General features: G+C 36.1%; 1 protein-coding gene across 1 annotated transcript in view; it reads right to left on the bottom strand.

The window, feature by feature from the left end:
• Positions 1–17,673, bottom strand: part of beag (IC cytokine homolog beag) — a 170,225-nt gene that overhangs the window by 80,285 nt on the left and 72,267 nt on the right. The window contains exons 11-12 of the mRNA XM_090403298.1: positions 12,241–12,398; positions 2,281–2,407 (exon numbers count right to left, since the gene is read on the bottom strand). Of these exons, the coding sequence (XP_090259424.1) occupies positions 2,281–2,407; positions 12,241–12,398 (285 nt within the window). The remainder of the gene's footprint in view (positions 1–2,280; positions 2,408–12,240; positions 12,399–17,673) is intronic.

Raw genomic sequence — 17,673 nt, 5'->3', positions numbered from 1 at the left:
GGAAAGTAAAGAATGATAACAGCCAGTTCTGTGGAGCAATGGCAATGAAACAACCCCTACTGAAAATGCATAAGGAGAAACAGCATGAATATAAGAAAGTGACCAGAGTGACTGTGAGGGATCGCCCATCAAATAGAATGCCCTCTTCTGGATAGCATCAAATATTTTAGGAAGGTTTTTGATGAACCACCCCAAATGTGAATTTATATAGTTTTTATATGAATTTAAATTTATATAGTTAAAAGTTGTAAGGTGAAAAGTAATATCTCGAATAGAAGAAAGGCACAAGTGTTCTGGAGACAAAAGCACATCTGATAACACATCTGATCATGACTGGAGATCTGAATATTATCAAAGGCAAGAGGTGAAGTGAGATTCTTCTTACAAGAAACATCACAGGTTTTGTTATCACTGCAGTTTCGTTTAGGTTGTCCTCATCCCACAGTTACAGAAATTGAAAAAAAAAAAAAATAATAAATAACACATTTGTAAATTCAGCCCACCAGAAACATCAATGAGGCTACTCCTTTTCCACAACAGTGTTCAGCCTTGCACCAATTTTCACACATGGGGTGCAATCACAATATTTGGACAGAATGATATTTCATATCCCACCCACAACCTGGATTTGACATCTGACTACTACCTGTTTGGCCCTCTGAAGGATGCACTCCAAGGAGTGCCATTTTGTCAATGATGAGGAGCTGAAACAAGCTATTCATGAAGAGCGCTGATGGTGGAGTAAAGCTTTTTTATGAGGGTTGGCATACAGCATCTCACTTGATGACAAAAGGGTACAGAGAAAAGATGGAGACTGTTTAAATAAAAATGACAATGCTCACAAATGGTGATATTTGTGATTGGGGTTTAAACCATGTAAAACCACAAAGAAATTGATTTTCTGAATACTAAGCTCTGATATGAACTGAACTGAATACTAAACTTTGATCAAATATTTTTGAAGACAAAAAAAATTAAAGGAATTGTTTCATAAAACTTTTATTATTTTCCACACTTTCTTCCATATATTTAGCAGACTGTTGGAGCAACTTGTTTTCTGTCGCATGTAATGCCCAACCACTATCAATGTCCAAAACTGTCTTCATGAACTAATAATCTCATGGTCTTGTTTCCCTTTTGTCCCCCCCCCAATTCCTCTCTCCAGGCACACAATACTAATGAAACTTAGAACAATAATATATAAGCAAACACTGATACCTGAAAAGTCAGCTATGAACTGAAACTTTTGCTTGACAACGTGCCTTTATGGAGAAGTTGGAATGATATACACTCTTCAGTTTGAAAAACTGAGTTAAAATTTTATCTACAAAAGGAGCAATATTTATATTTATAAGGACTTTTCAAGTAAAGGTGAGTTAGCCAATCTCATAAGGAGAGGAAAGGATTTTCCTCATGGAAACTTGTTTCTCACACACACAAACACTCATCCTCAACATAAGGAAAAAATACCAGAAAAATATGTAATTGAAACACAAGAGAGTATGTAGATAAGATAATCACATCCTAGTAAATAAGTTTAGGAAGTCAAGTTATTAGTCATATCAGGCTATTCAGCCTCATAAAAGAAAAATGAGATGCAGATGCAATCTTCCATTAACCACCTGATCTGCCATTATGGATGACATACACATCCTCATTGGCTTCGTATCCATCATATATTTCAATGTAATATCAATGGTTTTACAATTTTAATATGCACTTCTCATTCATGATAACCTTGACGTCTATAGGCATCCTGGCCAATTAGGTGGTAAAAGAGCCGTACTTTCTAAAGTAAGTAAAAGTCATACAAGTAAAACAAATGTGTCATTATGTTGAAAAAGTTGAAACAACATCCATTTTAAAACTATTATAATGAATTCAAATGCAGAATTAAATGCAATAATCAGGACTGATTGAATTATGGTCACGGCAGCTCAGGTATTAAGGCTGATTGATATAGTGTTGTCTGATAGTGTATTTTCTTTTATGACATCGTTGGGAGAGGAGGGGGAACCAAGTTTCCCAAACAAAACCTACCTGCTAGAACAGAACTGAAACTCAAATAGTTCCAATCTTAAAAAGCAAATGCCAAACAGACAAATGCATTATGCATACATTTAACCACAATAAAATCATAATTAACGCACATTTGCAGTTCCTGTAAAACAGAACTAGCTTGAATTTTCAGGTAATGTTTTAAAAAATATTAACCAAAAGTAGAAATTTTGATGTGAACACATAAAATATTATGCAGAACAGTTTATAACATCTCATTACCTCTGTACTTGGTTTTTCAAAATAAGAATGTTTCTTTTCTGCATTTTTCTCCTTTGTGTCTTCTTTTTCTTTTTCTTCATTTCTCTTTTCCAGTGATGCCACATAATCACCAATATCCCCAAATATGCTATAAAACAATTAAATGCATGTTATGCAATGATTTTTACTATTAGATATATATGAAGAGCCAAAGACTTCATATATCTAATTTACTATATTTTTACTATATTTAGTATCAGAAGAAAGAAATATGAAAATAAGAGAAAACATATATACACTGATTGAATTATTACTGCTATCCACTGCAATTTCAACTGTATTACATTAACCCATCTAAGAGTGATTCAACCACTCTTAGAAAACAGACGCTTTTACGTGGACCTGGGGGGGGGGGGTAGAAAGAGCTGCTGGCACGTCCAAAAAATGGTCTCCCCCAGGGAAGTGTGTTATCACCATTACTTTTCAACATCTACGTCAATGATCTCCCCATCTTTCCAGGAACTAGAAATTTTATATATGCTGATGACCTTGCCATAGCTACTCAATCAAAAAATTTCAAGTCCATTGAAACTACTCTATCACTTGCTTCAAATAGTCTAACCACATATTATAGAAGCAATCAACTAAAACCAAACCCCTTGAAAACCCAGACTGGCCTTTTCCACCTTAACAATAAGGAAGCCAACAGGAAGCTACAGATTTCTTGGGAAGGCTCTAATATAAGAACATTCCTGGAACCCAATCTACCTCGGTATGACTCTCGATCGCAGCCTCTCTTATAACACACACACACACACACACACACACACACACACACAGAAAAAACAAAGGCAAAAGTGAATGCAAGAAACAATATACTAAGAATGCTTACTCCTCCAAATGGGGTGCAGACCCTAGCACACTGGAGTCTTCTGCCTTGGCCCTTTGCTATTCTTCTGCTGAATATGCCTGCCCAGTATGGTCCAGATCCTGCCATGCTGAAAAACTTGACCCAGCATTGAATGAAAGCTGCCGCTTAATTACAGGATGCCTGAAACCAATGCCACTAAAAGACCGGTATACTTTGGCTGGTATTGCACCCCCTTCAATTCGAAGATCTGCATTCTCAGCTGACGAAAGAAGCAGACAAATGAATGATGAACGATACCCACTATCCGGCCAAAACGCAGTGCCTCAAAGACTAAGATATCGTTGTGTCCTGAATAATCAAAAACTGGGACAAAAGATTAATTATATTCAGGAACAACTATCTTTAATTGTAGGCAGAGAATGTTGTGCTTTGGCAAGGAAATAAAATTGTACATTATAACTTTAAGGCAAAACTGAAGAAATGTGAGACTTAACCCGTTTGTACAGAGTCAAATAGAGGAATTTATATAAGATTATAATTTAATTAGAGTATCCCATTCTATGTATTGTATGAAAGCAAGATGAGTGTAAGCTAAAGTCCAAGGGTCACACTTTAGCCGTCCAGAATAACGTATGGCCTAAGGGAAAGAGAAATTATAAGGAAAGCGAAGCGAGAACGCATTCTTGGAAGAACGCCACACACACGTGGATGAGTGCCGTGCGGTAAAAAATGTAGCTAAGCACGAGAATCTCCAAGAAAAAAGGGGAAGTATATATATAAGGGTCAAGCTCCCCCCCCCCCACACACACAGGGCTTTTTGGTTCCTGTTTCCTGCGCTCGTGGACGTTGGCTCATGCTCTCTGCCAAAGTAAAGATTCCGGGTCGGTCGTAGAATTCGTGAGAGGCCCATCAATGTTTGCGAGGCGAGGCTATCTATCTCTTCATAACAGAGTAGCTAAGCCATATCGAGTGACCGGTAATCCAGATGTGTGCCTGCGGTACCAGAGAAAGTCCAGAGCGGCACGACGCTTTATCGACTCAGGGAACCAGGCCGTGCTGTTATCGTAAGTGATCCGGACAATCGCAGAACAAAAGGTGCCTTGATGTCCAGACAAGGCTGATGATAGAACAGAAAGTCATTCCATGGGATGGTAACGTAGAATGTTAAAGTATCTGACTTCCAATTAAAGATTTGAGTGAACTCTATAGGTTAATTTGTGTATGGATGCTGTAGAGAACTTTAGAGATTATCCCAATTTGGCAGTGACCTGTGCCTGTTTTGAAGAATGTCTCCCTAGAAGGGATCTGTGTGTGAGATAACTGAGACATATTGTGAGATATGAGTAGTGATCAGAGAGTGATTGAAGATAATGTTAAATTAAGCCTGAAGTTTGTATGTTTATAGAAAATGTGAATCTAGTTATTATGCATGTATTCTTGTATTAGTAATGATATCAGAATTTTACTAGGAAAATGATTATGTTAACCATGTACTTTAATTTTCTCATGTATATCTTTTAAACCTAAATAAATATGTTTTATAGCATTTGCCTGAATCTAGCCTGTCTTATGAATTCAAATAGCCACTCATAAAATTATTATCGAACCTAGCGGGAGGGATATATGAACATGGTTTGATTCTCCAGACCACGACTGCATACAAAGACAAATTGAATTAAGATTAGTTGAATTAGTGTTAGAAAGTTCATCACTGTGTAATACTCTGAGAGAGCCACCTTGGATAAGAGTCTCATCTATCCTATGTATTGGCTGGCACAGCAAAATATAAATTCGTCAATATTTAACAGGCGGACCGTCTCAGAGGTTATATTTTAAGGCCTTGTCCCATACTAAGACAAGGCCTGTATGAATGAAAGAATTACATGTGACTGAATTTAAGAGCTGCCTGAATTTTAGTTTGTTTAAGGATAGGAGGGTGATAGCTGATTTGCTAGATTTATTGGAAAACTATTACAGAAGCTAGAAGGGAAATAACTGTGTATGAGTGAGTAGTGAAGCATACAAATATATATAGATAGTAAAGGTAATAAAAAAGGTATATAACAATATCCTGAAAATAATACTGGTATTCCAAGAGCCGAACATCTTCCACGTGGTGCCACTTGAACTGGAATACTTGGAAAAAGCCTGAACAGACTTCAAAGACAGGATGCTGCAAACAAAACCTCATCAAATGGGGCTACCTCACTGGCCCAGATAACTGTGAGTGTGGGATAACCCAGTCCATGGAACACCTTCTTTCTTGTCCCTTTCTTCCATCACCTTGCACAAAACAGGACCTTATATCCTGCACAGAAAGAGCAGTTGATTGTGCAAGATACTGAAGGAACATCTGAGCATATTTTATTATATAAGTTATGTATAGTTTCCTTTTTTTCATATTTAATTATTATTACCTGTATAAGTCATCTACCAATTTAAGCTGTTCTCATTTGTAACGTATCCTAATTTGTTGTAAATAATGTTGTACCATTATTTACAACAAATGTTGTACTTACTTACTACTGTACCACTTGTGTTTGGATACGAAATAAATAAATAAATTAACCCATTTATGCCTAAACTAAGAATTTTTTATGAATTTTACAATTATGTGAGAAATAAGGACAATTAGGACCTAGTGATATGAGAAATGAGATTTCATTAATTGAAATATGATTTACAATGAAAATACAAAGTGTCTTATACTAGAGGATTTATATAGGGAAATACCTTACAAAAGACAAATTATTTAAGTGTTACTGAAAATGGTAAGACTAGAATTATGTTATGCGCAACTCTATTACATTTCTCGCATTTAGTTGTTTTCATTTCATGTGACAATGCACAAATCATGTTTGATTTTCTTGGGGGGGGGGGGTGCAACCCAATGTGCAGGCGTGTCAAATCGACTTTAATTCAAGTTTTCCTCCTCACTGGTCTTATTGTGGTATATTGCAATATTGCTCTAAATAAAATCTAACTATAGTTCTGTGAAAACTTAATAGGTCATTGCATATTTTATGTAGATGACAGCTGTTATTCAGCTATGTCGACCAAATATGTAATAAGGATAGAATACAATTCCCCCCCCCCCACACTCAAATGCCAGTTCTGTATTTTGATATATTCTGACCCGTTTAGTTGATCTCCTTTCATATGTTCATTGTAAACTTTTACAAGATTTGGCTGTTGTATAAGTACATGCTTTTTAGACACTGATGAATAGCGTATTTATACCTGAATTTTAGTTTGTTTAAGGATAGGAGGGTGATAGCTGATTTGCTAGATTTATTGGAAAACTATTACAGAAGCTAGAAGGGAAATAACTGTGTATGAGTGAGTAGTGAAGCATACAAATATATATAGATAGTAAAGGTAATAAAAAAGGTATATAACAATATCCTGAAAATAATACTGGTATTCCAAGAGCCGAACATCTTCCACGTGGTGCCACTTGAACTGGAATACTTGGAAAAAGCCTGAACAGACTTCAAAGACAGGATGCTGCAAACAAAACCTCATCAAATGGGGCTACCTCACTGGCCCAGATAACTGTGAGTGTGGGATAACCCAGTCCATGGAACACCTTCTTTCTTGTCCCTTTCTTCCATCACCTTGCACAAAACAGGACCTTATATCCTGCACAGAAAGAGCAGTTGATTGTGCAAGATACTGAAGGAACATCTGAGCATATTTTATTATATAAGTTATGTATAGTTTCCTTTTTTTCATATTTAATTATTATTACCTGTATAAGTCATCTACCAATTTAAGCTGTTCTCATTTGTAACGTATCCTAATTTGTTGTAAATAATGTTGTACCATTATTTACAACAAATGTTGTACTTACTTACTACTGTACCACTTGTGTTTGGATACGAAATAAATAAATAAATTAACCCATTTATGCCTAAACTAAGAATTTTTTATGAATTTTACAATTATGTGAGAAATAAGGACAATTAGGACCTAGTGATATGAGAAATGAGATTTCATTAATTGAAATATGATTTACAATGAAAATACAAAGTGTCTTATACTAGAGGATTTATATAGGGAAATACCTTACAAAAGACAAATTATTTAAGTGTTACTGAAAATGGTAAGACTAGAATTATGTTATGCGCAACTCTATTACATTTCTCGCATTTAGTTGTTTTCATTTCATGTGACAATGCACAAATCATGTTTGATTTTCTTGGGGGGGGGGGGGGGGGGGGGGGTGCAACCCAATGTGCAGGCGTGTCAAATCGACTTTAATTCAAGTTTTCCTCCTCACTGGTCTTATTGTGGTATATTGCAATATTGCTCTAAATAAAATCTAACTATAGTTCTGTGAAAACTTAATAGGTCATTGCATATTTTATGTAGATGACAGCTGTTATTCAGCTATGTCGACCAAATATGTAATAAGGATAGAATACAATTCCCCCCCCCCCCCCACTCAAATGCCAGTTCTGTATTTTGATATATTCTGACCCGTTTAGTTGATCTCCTTTCATATGTTCATTGTAAACTTTTACAAGATTTGGCTGTTGTATAAGTACATGCTTTTTAGAAACTGATGAATAGCGTAGGTTTAATCTCCAATGCATTTGAACAAAGGCTCACAATGTTATTATCGTTCCACTTGCACACTTCACCCTTTGCATCTGTACTAAAATCAAACAACCCTCTATCCTTTTTTAAAATCATTTTCTTTACTATTGGACAGTTTTTGGGTCTGTTATCACAAATGGTTCTGAACTGTAGCTTTGACTGTCTTAACTTTGCCATTAGCTTTATACTAATAAAAAAAGAAAAAGTTGCCATAGCATAAATGAAAAGGTGTTTGATTGCATTTCAATAGAATTTCAGCAAATCTGATAACAAGGTCTCTTCCTAACCCAAATAATTTCTTTTCCTGCTCCAGTTGCAGGATTTTTCTTGATATGGTTCAAAACCATACCAAATATCCAAGTTGTAGCACTACACCAAATCATGTAACCAAAATGAATTCCAAAAAGCAGTTCATTTTCCACAAATGAATTACTTACATCCATGCTTTCCAAAGTATTCACATAATGACCCATCAAAGCTATAAAATTCTTCCAAGAGAAGGGAATGTACTGAAGAAACTTTCATTCATATGATTTATCAAAGGTCTGAGATTAGTAAATTTATCAGAATCGAGTACTTTTGTCAGCAAAGTGCAAATTTGAAAAAAGAGCCTCAAATCTAATTGCATTCACAAAAAGAGAATGATGAGTATCAGCTGGATTCTTCCAAAACATCCTTCTTCTTGATAGTATATAATAGCCACTAACACAGCATATTTTTGAGAAACACTTAATTTCTTCATTAGTTACCTACGAGTTTTGATTTTTTTTGCAAAACCATGCCTATTTGTTTCTGTGGTAATCACACTTATTAACATCAAAGAATAATGAAAATGTAGATGATATACTCAAATAATAACATGAAAAACTCATTATTTAGGTGTTTCTTACTTGTTTTTGTCTTCTTAGTCACAGTAACACTACAGTACTCTGACCTGCCATTCGCTAACTAAACTCTGGTTTTCCAAAAGATATGCCAAGGCTGTTCAAATGAAAAACCAAATATACCATAACTGGCTCAAAATCAAGAACTCCATCCTCATTTAGAGCTTATACCCAAGCCCGAAATAAATGCAAAAAAAAAAAAAAACAATCAATGCTTCCAAAACAGAGTTCGAAAGAGCAAAAAGCAAGAAATCAGCAGTCTGTCCAAATGACAGCCGAGCCTTTTGGTCTCTCGCCAAAGCAAGTGGTCGTAACTTCTGCCCAACACTATTCCCACCCTTATCACACCCATATGGCTCTATTGCATCATCACCTACAGAAAAGGCCAATCTCCTAGCCTCACACTTTGCTTCCAATGCATGCATAATTGACAATGTCAAATGTCTCCCAACCATTCCAGATGATCAACATTCAATACACTTTATCTTTTTGCCAGAAAGAGATCAGTAAAATACTGTCCAAATTAGACACAAAAAAGTCCCCTGGTCCTGATGGTATTCCTCCAATTGTCTTAACGGTTTGTGCACCAGAACTGACTAATGTCCTATGTTGCCTATATATTATTGTCTTACTCCACTGCCATATTCCATAACCTGGAAATTGGCCTATATTCAATTCATGCCCAAGAAGGACGACAAGTCACCACTGTCCAACTACCACCCCATCTCGCTCACCTCAGTCCTGTCTAAAATAATGGAAAAAATCATCAATTCCCAACTCCTACACTACCACGAAGGTACCCGTCTAATAAACGAATGCCAGTATGGATTTCGTCACTGCCGATCAACAGGAGATCTACTCACATATGTCACCCATCTCTGGACAAATGCTATGAAGAAGCTTGGCGAATCTCAAGCAGTTGCACTTCATATCTCCGAGGCATTTGACTGGGTCTGGCACAAGGGCTTACTAAGCAAGCTGCCATCATTTGGTCTATCTCAAGATCTCTGTAGCTAGATTGGCAGCTTTCGGTATGGACGCACACTGTGTGTGTGTGTGTGTGTGTGTGTGTGTGTGTGTGTGTGGTGGTGGTGGATGAATCCTTAACCTCTCATCATCAACAAATGCCTGGGTTCCACAAGGTTCTGTCCTCTCATCAATCTTCTTCCTACTATATATCAATGATTTATTTCAGTTGGCCTCCAACCCAATACACAGTTTTGCAGATGGCAGCACATTGCAATCTTTCCTTTGTTTTGATAAACCTTACTCCACACAACTGACCTCAATCTGCAGAACATCAACCACTACTACCCTCAATTCTGATCTCCAAGTCCCTCCAATGGGGTTCAGATAACCTAGTCAATTTCAATGCTAATAAAACCCAGTACTGTCTTATTTCTCATAAAAAAGAACCATTTTCTCCCAGTATTATTTTTGACAATACCCAAATTTGAGAACAAGTTGATATTTTTCTTCTCGGAATTACCCTGACATCAATCCTCTCCTAGCATAAACACATCACAACCATTGCATCCTCAGCTTCTAAAAAACTAGGATTTCTCTTTTGCTCAAGACATTACTTCAGCCTTGAACAGCTGTTAACCTTACACAAATCACAAATCCACCCAACCATTGAATACTGCTCTCACATAGTGGGTGGGGGCCCAGAAAAGTTCCCTCAAAATGCTTGACTCAAGACAGAGGAGAGCAATCAGACTTATTAATGACCCATCTCTTATCAATTCACTCTCCCCACTTTTGCACAGACAATCGTTCTCCGCACAATGTGTATTCTACAAATAATTTCATGGAAAATGTTCATATGAAATAGCATCAATAATTCCCTCACTTAGAACTAAGCTCATTAGAACACGTGGACCTGCTGCTCAACATCCCTTAACAGTGCACCTTGAAACCCACAAAAAAATGTTTCTTATCCTTCATCCCTGCAGTTGCTGTACTATGGAACAGTCTTCCCCCTGATGAATTTCCCAAAGAATAAAATATAAGAGGGTGGTCTGAAAAGTTCTCAGCCTCGACCAAAGATGGCAACACTATCAGCAAGATTTTTTTTTCTAAGTTGGTACATCTGTTATAAGCATCCATGTGAAATTGAAGTCATTCAATCAAGTAGTTTGTTTTATACAACTGTATGAAGCAAGTGTTGTCTGTATCCCATGAAATGGAGAAAATTGAGTATCGTGCTGTTATAAAATTCTTTGTAAAAGTAGGTTTAACGACAAAAGAAATTCATTCGAAGTTCATAAAAGTTTATGGGCACTCTTCTCCTTTGTTTTCGACAATTAAGAAATGGGCTGCCGAGTTTAAATGTGGTCATACCAGCCTTGAAGATGATCCACGTGAAGGACGTCCAAAAAGTGTAGTAACACTAGAAATCATCGATCAAGTGCACGATGTGTTATTGGATGGCTGGTGTTAAAAGTGCATGAAATTGCTGAGACTACAGACATTTCAAAAGAACATGTAGGATATATTTTGCATGAAGAATTGCAAATGAAAAAGCTTTGAGAAGATGGGTGCCATGCTTGCTCATAGCAGATCAAAAATGCACTCTCATGAAAATCTCTGAACATTACTTAGAATGTTTTTAACAAGAATAAAACTGATTTTGTGCATCAATTTATTACTATGGATGAGACTTGGATTCACCATTACACAACAGAATCCAAACAGCAGACAGAAGCCAGTTGTTCAGCACCAAAGAAAACAAAGATGGTTCCATCAGCAGGAAAGATCATGGCATCAGTGTTTTGGGAGGCTAAAGGCATTTTTTTATTAATTGTCTTGAAAAGTCTAAAACAATAACTGGGGAATATTATTCCAATCTTTTAACCAGACTAGGCGAAAAAATTTGTGAGAAAAGACCCAGTTTGCAGAAGAAACAAATCATCTTTCATCAGGACAATGCACCTGCCCACAAAGGTGTTTTGGCAATGGGAAAATTAAGGGATCTGCACTATGAATTATTGGAACATCCACCATATTCTCCAGATTTGGCTCCCTCTGACTTCTATCTCTTCCCAAAACTAAAACTCTTCCTCGCTGGTCAGCATTTTTCTTCGAATCAAGAGAGGTGATTGCAGCTGTAGAGGGGTATTTTGCAGATCCTACTGAGAACCACTACATGGACGGGATAATAGCGCTGGAGCATCACTGGAATAAATGTATTAGTCTTAAGGGAGATTGTGTTAAAAAATAAAAATTTTGAAATTATAAACCCGTTTTTTCATTGTTAGGCTGAGAACTTTTCAGACAACCCTCATACAGACCTTTAAATCAAATGTGAACAAGTACCTTCTTTCCCAACCCACCACCCATAGATGGTATTAATGCACTATAGGTTGATCAACCAATCTCTTACGTATGGGCTCAACATAAAAAAAAAAATAATAATAATTATGTGAATATGATCTTTCTGGAGGATTTCATCTCTTTTTTTTGTTGATGCCTCTTACTTTGATGGCACTTGCATTTTTTATTTAATTCTTTATGCATTTTAATAACACAAATCATTCAGTCATATATACTAGTTTTATGCAATGATGCTTTGATTAAATGGGATATGATCATTAATCTTTCAATTTAAAATGTTATATTTACCTGTCATCAGCTACCTTTGGTTGACCTTTTTCATCTTCTTTCACTTTGCCTTTATCCTTTTTCTTGCCTCTCTTATTATGCATTCCTTGTCTGAGATATGACAGAATCTGTGTTAGCTTGTTAATTACGATGTCATTAGTTGTCAGAGTTGTTTGAGCCTAGAAATATTTAATATTTGAAAATGATTAATCCACATAAAAAATCAAGCCATACACAATATTTTGCAGTGAGAAAAATAAAAATGATTATAAAAAATGCCAATTAAAGATGATTAGATACAATCTGCACATCAGTGTACTTGAGTTTCCAACAATAAAAGCAACTGGTATAAGAAAACTCTTTCTATCAGTAAAAAGAATTATTACAGAACTTAATATCTCATCTCATTAGCTGACTACATCTCTCCCATCTATAGTGCATATACATAATGACAAACATAGCAACATTGTAGTTAGAGTTATGTAGAATTAATGATGAGGCAGGGTGGTAAACGTGTGTCTGTTGATAGCATGCATTTCAACTGCTTCAACAGACAACAGTAATCTATATATTACGTTTGTTACTCTAAAAACAAGCTATATCTTTTGAGTTGAACACAGTTGACTCTCACAACAGCAGACTTGTAAGGACCAAATGAATACTTGGTTATAGAAGGTAGCTTGCTATAGTGAATTTGTTTTAGCACAGCATTCTACCAATGAGCTTTGCCTAGGACTTTGACTTTTCAACAGTTTGTTATACTGAATGAACTTTGTAAGCCAGTGTTTATTATAGTAATGGCAATGCAATAGCGAGTAACTTTTAATGGCAGTGTTTGCCACAGCGAGTGAACTTTTTATAGCAGTGTTTGCTAAAGTAAGAGTCAACTGTATTATCTTTTAAGCTTTATGATAAATATGATTGTACAATAGTCCCATAGCAGTTATCTGAGAACTGGCTTTACTAACCGTAACAACAAGAAAGAAAATAAAATGAGTTAATACTATTACTATAATATTGATGTTTGCTGTCTCATCATCATCTCATCTTCCTTTTACCCTCTTTTACCTTGTGGTGTTGAGGGTTTATTAATCATCAGACCTCAAACTGTTCACACGATAAGGTGGTCAGCCCTATGCCCCGGGGTATCCTATGTCCTGTAGTGTTGAGTTCTCAAGGCCAGTTTGCCTACTTTGCGGGATGAAAAACCCCAGGATAAACTGGGGAAAAAAATCCTACTCTCCATGCCCAAGACCAGTTAACTTGGCTATGGCTGAAGAAAATCCTTCACGTCACTGACAGGAATCGAACCTAGGACACTCCTTCCCCAAGCATATGGTTGCGAAGTGCACAGTCACTAAGCTAACCGCGCTGGTTAATGTATGATAATAAAAGCATATTCTTTTATGAAAATACCTGATTCTGATGCCAAGACCATCCACAGGTCAGAAGATAATAATTATCACTGGCTGTGAAGCTATTCTATCATACCTGCAAGAAGTCACTTATATACTGTGAAGATATCTGTGTACATACAGAAACGCACATGAAGAGGAACAAAGGATAAGGATGATACTGACTCTTGCTAAAATTGCATTTTTGTGTATTTATATCCACTACTCCAATGAATGAGCATCTCTATCCCTAAATCAGTGAGTATGGACTGCTCTTCTGCTTTTGTCAAAATATGAACATATGGTGATAGATGCTTTCTTAGAACTTCAGTCTCCAGTATAGTAATGCCTCATTAACTTACCACCCTGTTTTATATAATGTTAAAGGCACTGAGCTATATTATGTGCCTTACATATAACTCACATTTATAATCACCAGTTACATCTGGTTTTAAGGAATCGAAATAATTAAATTATTTTATCAGTGCACTAATAAAGTTTCACTGGCCTGACACCTGTTTTGAACTGTTGGTTCTTTTTATTATTATTATTATTATTATTACGTGACACCTCCAGGGAGTCCAAAGACTCATTGAGGGAGGGCACCTACTCTACAGCTCTGTCTTCACCACTCAATCCAACTACAGATACACCAACGCCATCTCCCGTCCACTACTAATACTAGTATTTCCACAGACAACCACAAACATCCATGCCCACAGCAGGATTTGAACCTGCTGCCTTTTGGCTGGAGAGCGAACACGCTAACCACTCGGCCGACCGATTCTCATCAGGGATCAGACAGAAATCTAAGAATACAATATGGTTTCTATCTAAGAAACCATATCGATACCAGAGTAGTTCCATGTTAAAGAGTCTTCAGAACTTTTATTAATTTTGCCAAATTAAAACTTTTCAGGCTCTATAATTTATTATTATACTTATGCACCTATCAAGAGTTCATTTATGAAAAATGAGGAGAGGACAATAGATGGTAGGCAATGACACTAGACTTAATCTCTCTCTCTTTTTGAATATAGAAAGAGAATACAAGCTTTCCATGTACCGGGGGTAGATGTAAGATGAATATAAAGACATAAGACGGTGTTAGCTATGGAACACAACTTATGAATACAAAGAGGGTTTGGTTTGGTTTATTTATATTTATGACCAAAGCAACTCAGACTATGAGGCCAGTGTATTAAGTATGTTAAATTGTGTGTTCCAATGGCCAGTTTTCCTGCTTTGCATTCTCTGGCATGGAACATCAAATCACACAAAGTCACAAGTGCCATGCTGTGACAAAATTAATCATATAGGATGTAGTTTAGACACCCTATCTGATGTACAGTGGATGTCGAGGTTGATATCTGAGGTTCAGTCAGGTGATATACATTATTTATGTTTGTGTTTACCACGTTTGCTGCCAACTACGAACTACGAGTATACTCGTACTTGGTATATGAGCCACACAAGCCAGCTACGAGTATACTCATATGATGCTTACTGCCGGCAACGAGATTACCTGTACTGACCTTGAAGAAGTGAGAATGCTTGGCTTGTGGAGCTAGCAGCAAAAGCATGTAAAAAATTGAAGGAACAGCAATGGGTAATCCTCTTTCTCCTGCTATCTCCAATTTCTTTATGGAACATTTTGAACAACGTATCTTTGACAACATTTCTCCCAGACCTACTCATTGGTACAGATATGTCGATGACATTTTTGCTGTATGGAATGGCTCTTCTGATGAACTTCAACAATTTCTCGCTAAGTTAAACGCATTTCATCCTAGGATCAAGTTTACCCTAGAAGTAGAATCAAATAAACAGTTAGCCTTTTTAGATCTTCTAATTCTTCGACAAACAGATGGTAACCTACATTTCTCAGTTTATAGAAAGAAGACTCATACAGACCATTATATCCATGCAGAATCTCATCACCATCCCAGTCAAAAGGCAGGAACTATTAAAACACTGGTTCATCGGGCCCACTCCCTTTGTTCTTCAGACAATCTTTTACAGAAAGAACTACAATATATAACTTCTTCCTTTCTATCTAATGGTTAGAAGAATTGCTTCATTAAAAGAACTTTGAGTAGTTTTAATATGTCTTCCTCTTCAAACACAGAAGAAATAACGCGCATTACTATCCCTTATGTACAAGGCATCAGTGAACGTATAGCAAAAGTTTTAAAACCACTGAATATTTTTGTTGCCTTTCGACCGTTTAGAAAAATCTCCACCTTTCTCACTTCTCCTAAGGACAAGCTTCCACATCTTAATCATCCAGGTGTCTACTAGATTCCGTGCTCTTGTGGATTATCTTATTTCGGACAAACAGGAAGATCTGCCTCTATTCGGCTAGAAGAACACCAATCTTATATTGAATACTTTAAACCTGAAAAGTCTGGACTTGCTGAACATGCCATCTTCACCAAACACAGAGTTCACTGGAGAAAGACAAAAGTTCTTCACAAAAGTCAGTTTCTCACGGAACGCATTTATAAAGAAACATGTGAAACTCTACTTCGTTCTCCTAACTTAAACAGATCCGACGGCTTACGTCTATCCCCTTTATGGGAGATAGTACTTTACAAATCAGCTCATCTTTCCTAACTTTTTATTGTATTTATTATTATTTTTTTTTTAATTTTTAATTTTATTTTTTTTATTATTTTTTTATTTTTATTTTATTTTATTTTATTATTTTTTTTAAGGAAAGTTATTGACCTTTTTAGTTATCTTACACCAGCTACTTAGGTGGCGCTTTTTGGAATTGTCAGTTATTGTTTAATTTGAGCTTAATGTACTGAAGATGCCTGTGACACACAGGCGAAAATTATACTATTAAATAATCTTTGTACGTGAGTTTTTTCCGTTATTAATTTTGTATCGATATGTCTACTCACGGTATACCTCTTTTAAAACTTAGCAAAACTATGTATACTCATAGAAGATTATTTAATATATGCTCTGCACAAGCCAACTACGAGTATACTCGTATGTCGCTTACCGTTGGCAACGAGATTACCTGTACTGACCTTGAAGAAGTGAAATTGCTTGGTGTACGGGAACAAACTATGCCAAAGTAGCGTGGCAGCGAACGTGTTAACAAACTATTAATGCAAAATAATAATAATAACAAATTATACCCAGGAACAGTGTTATTATACTTGGTCTGACAACCTGATCTAGGATTAGATAAAATTTTCGCTTTTTGGGACCAGGTGGCAACAGTGAAAAATCTGTAAGCTACTATAATAATTTCTCTGATGAAACAATGTTTTTTGAATATTTATTAACTCCTCAACCAGCCATGACATCTATAGACATCCAGCTAAATCTGAATACGATTCTGTAACACCCGTTGAATAACATAGATAAGAAGTGAAATTTGGTCTCACTATTTCATCCACCTCGGCCAGTAGGGGGGTTAATGTTGTTCCTATAGCTGCTTTTGTTAAGTTCTTTTTTGTATGTTCGCTTAAAAACCTTCCTATCAAAATTTATTGGCCAATAAATTTTTAGGCCAATTATTCCAAATTGGCCTAAAAATGCCAGGTTTTGATTTTAATTAGTCATTACATTTACAATAGTGGCCAAAATTATGGAAACCTTTTGGAAAAAGTGTATTTTTGAGGTATTGATTTCTCATTTTATGGCATTACACCACTTTTTTTTGGTGTAATGCCATAAAATTATATATCAATGGAAAGATAATTTAATCAAGAATGTAATGCAACAAAGGTTGTTCAATTATCTGTATTCTATGAAAAGTTATAGCCAAATAACCAGAAAAAAGTACAACTTGCTTAGGTTGATATGAAGTGGCTTTCCTTCATTTGAATGTAGCTAATGAGCATGAGTGTTTAGAGAGCCAATCACGTGTCATCTTGATGGCAATGAGCCAATAAGGTCACAGTAGGATTCAGCTATTGATGTCATGTATTGGAGCTGAGAGGAGGACATTTGTCAGTTATGTGTTATGTGATTTCTATCAAGTTGGTTGGTTTTTTATGTGTTCTTTCTTTTAGTGAGCTTGTAAAACATATAAAATTAA

Source organism: Typopeltis vanoorti, chromosome 13 (genome assembly GCF_054136105.1).
Source record: "Typopeltis vanoorti isolate ZY-2024b chromosome 13, IOZ_Tvanoo_1.0, whole genome shotgun sequence".
NCBI classification, from domain to species: domain Eukaryota; kingdom Metazoa; phylum Arthropoda; class Arachnida; order Uropygi; family Thelyphonidae; genus Typopeltis; species Typopeltis vanoorti.
Note: the sequence above shows the minus strand (reverse complement) of the source record. Positions and strands in the feature narration are given on the sequence as shown.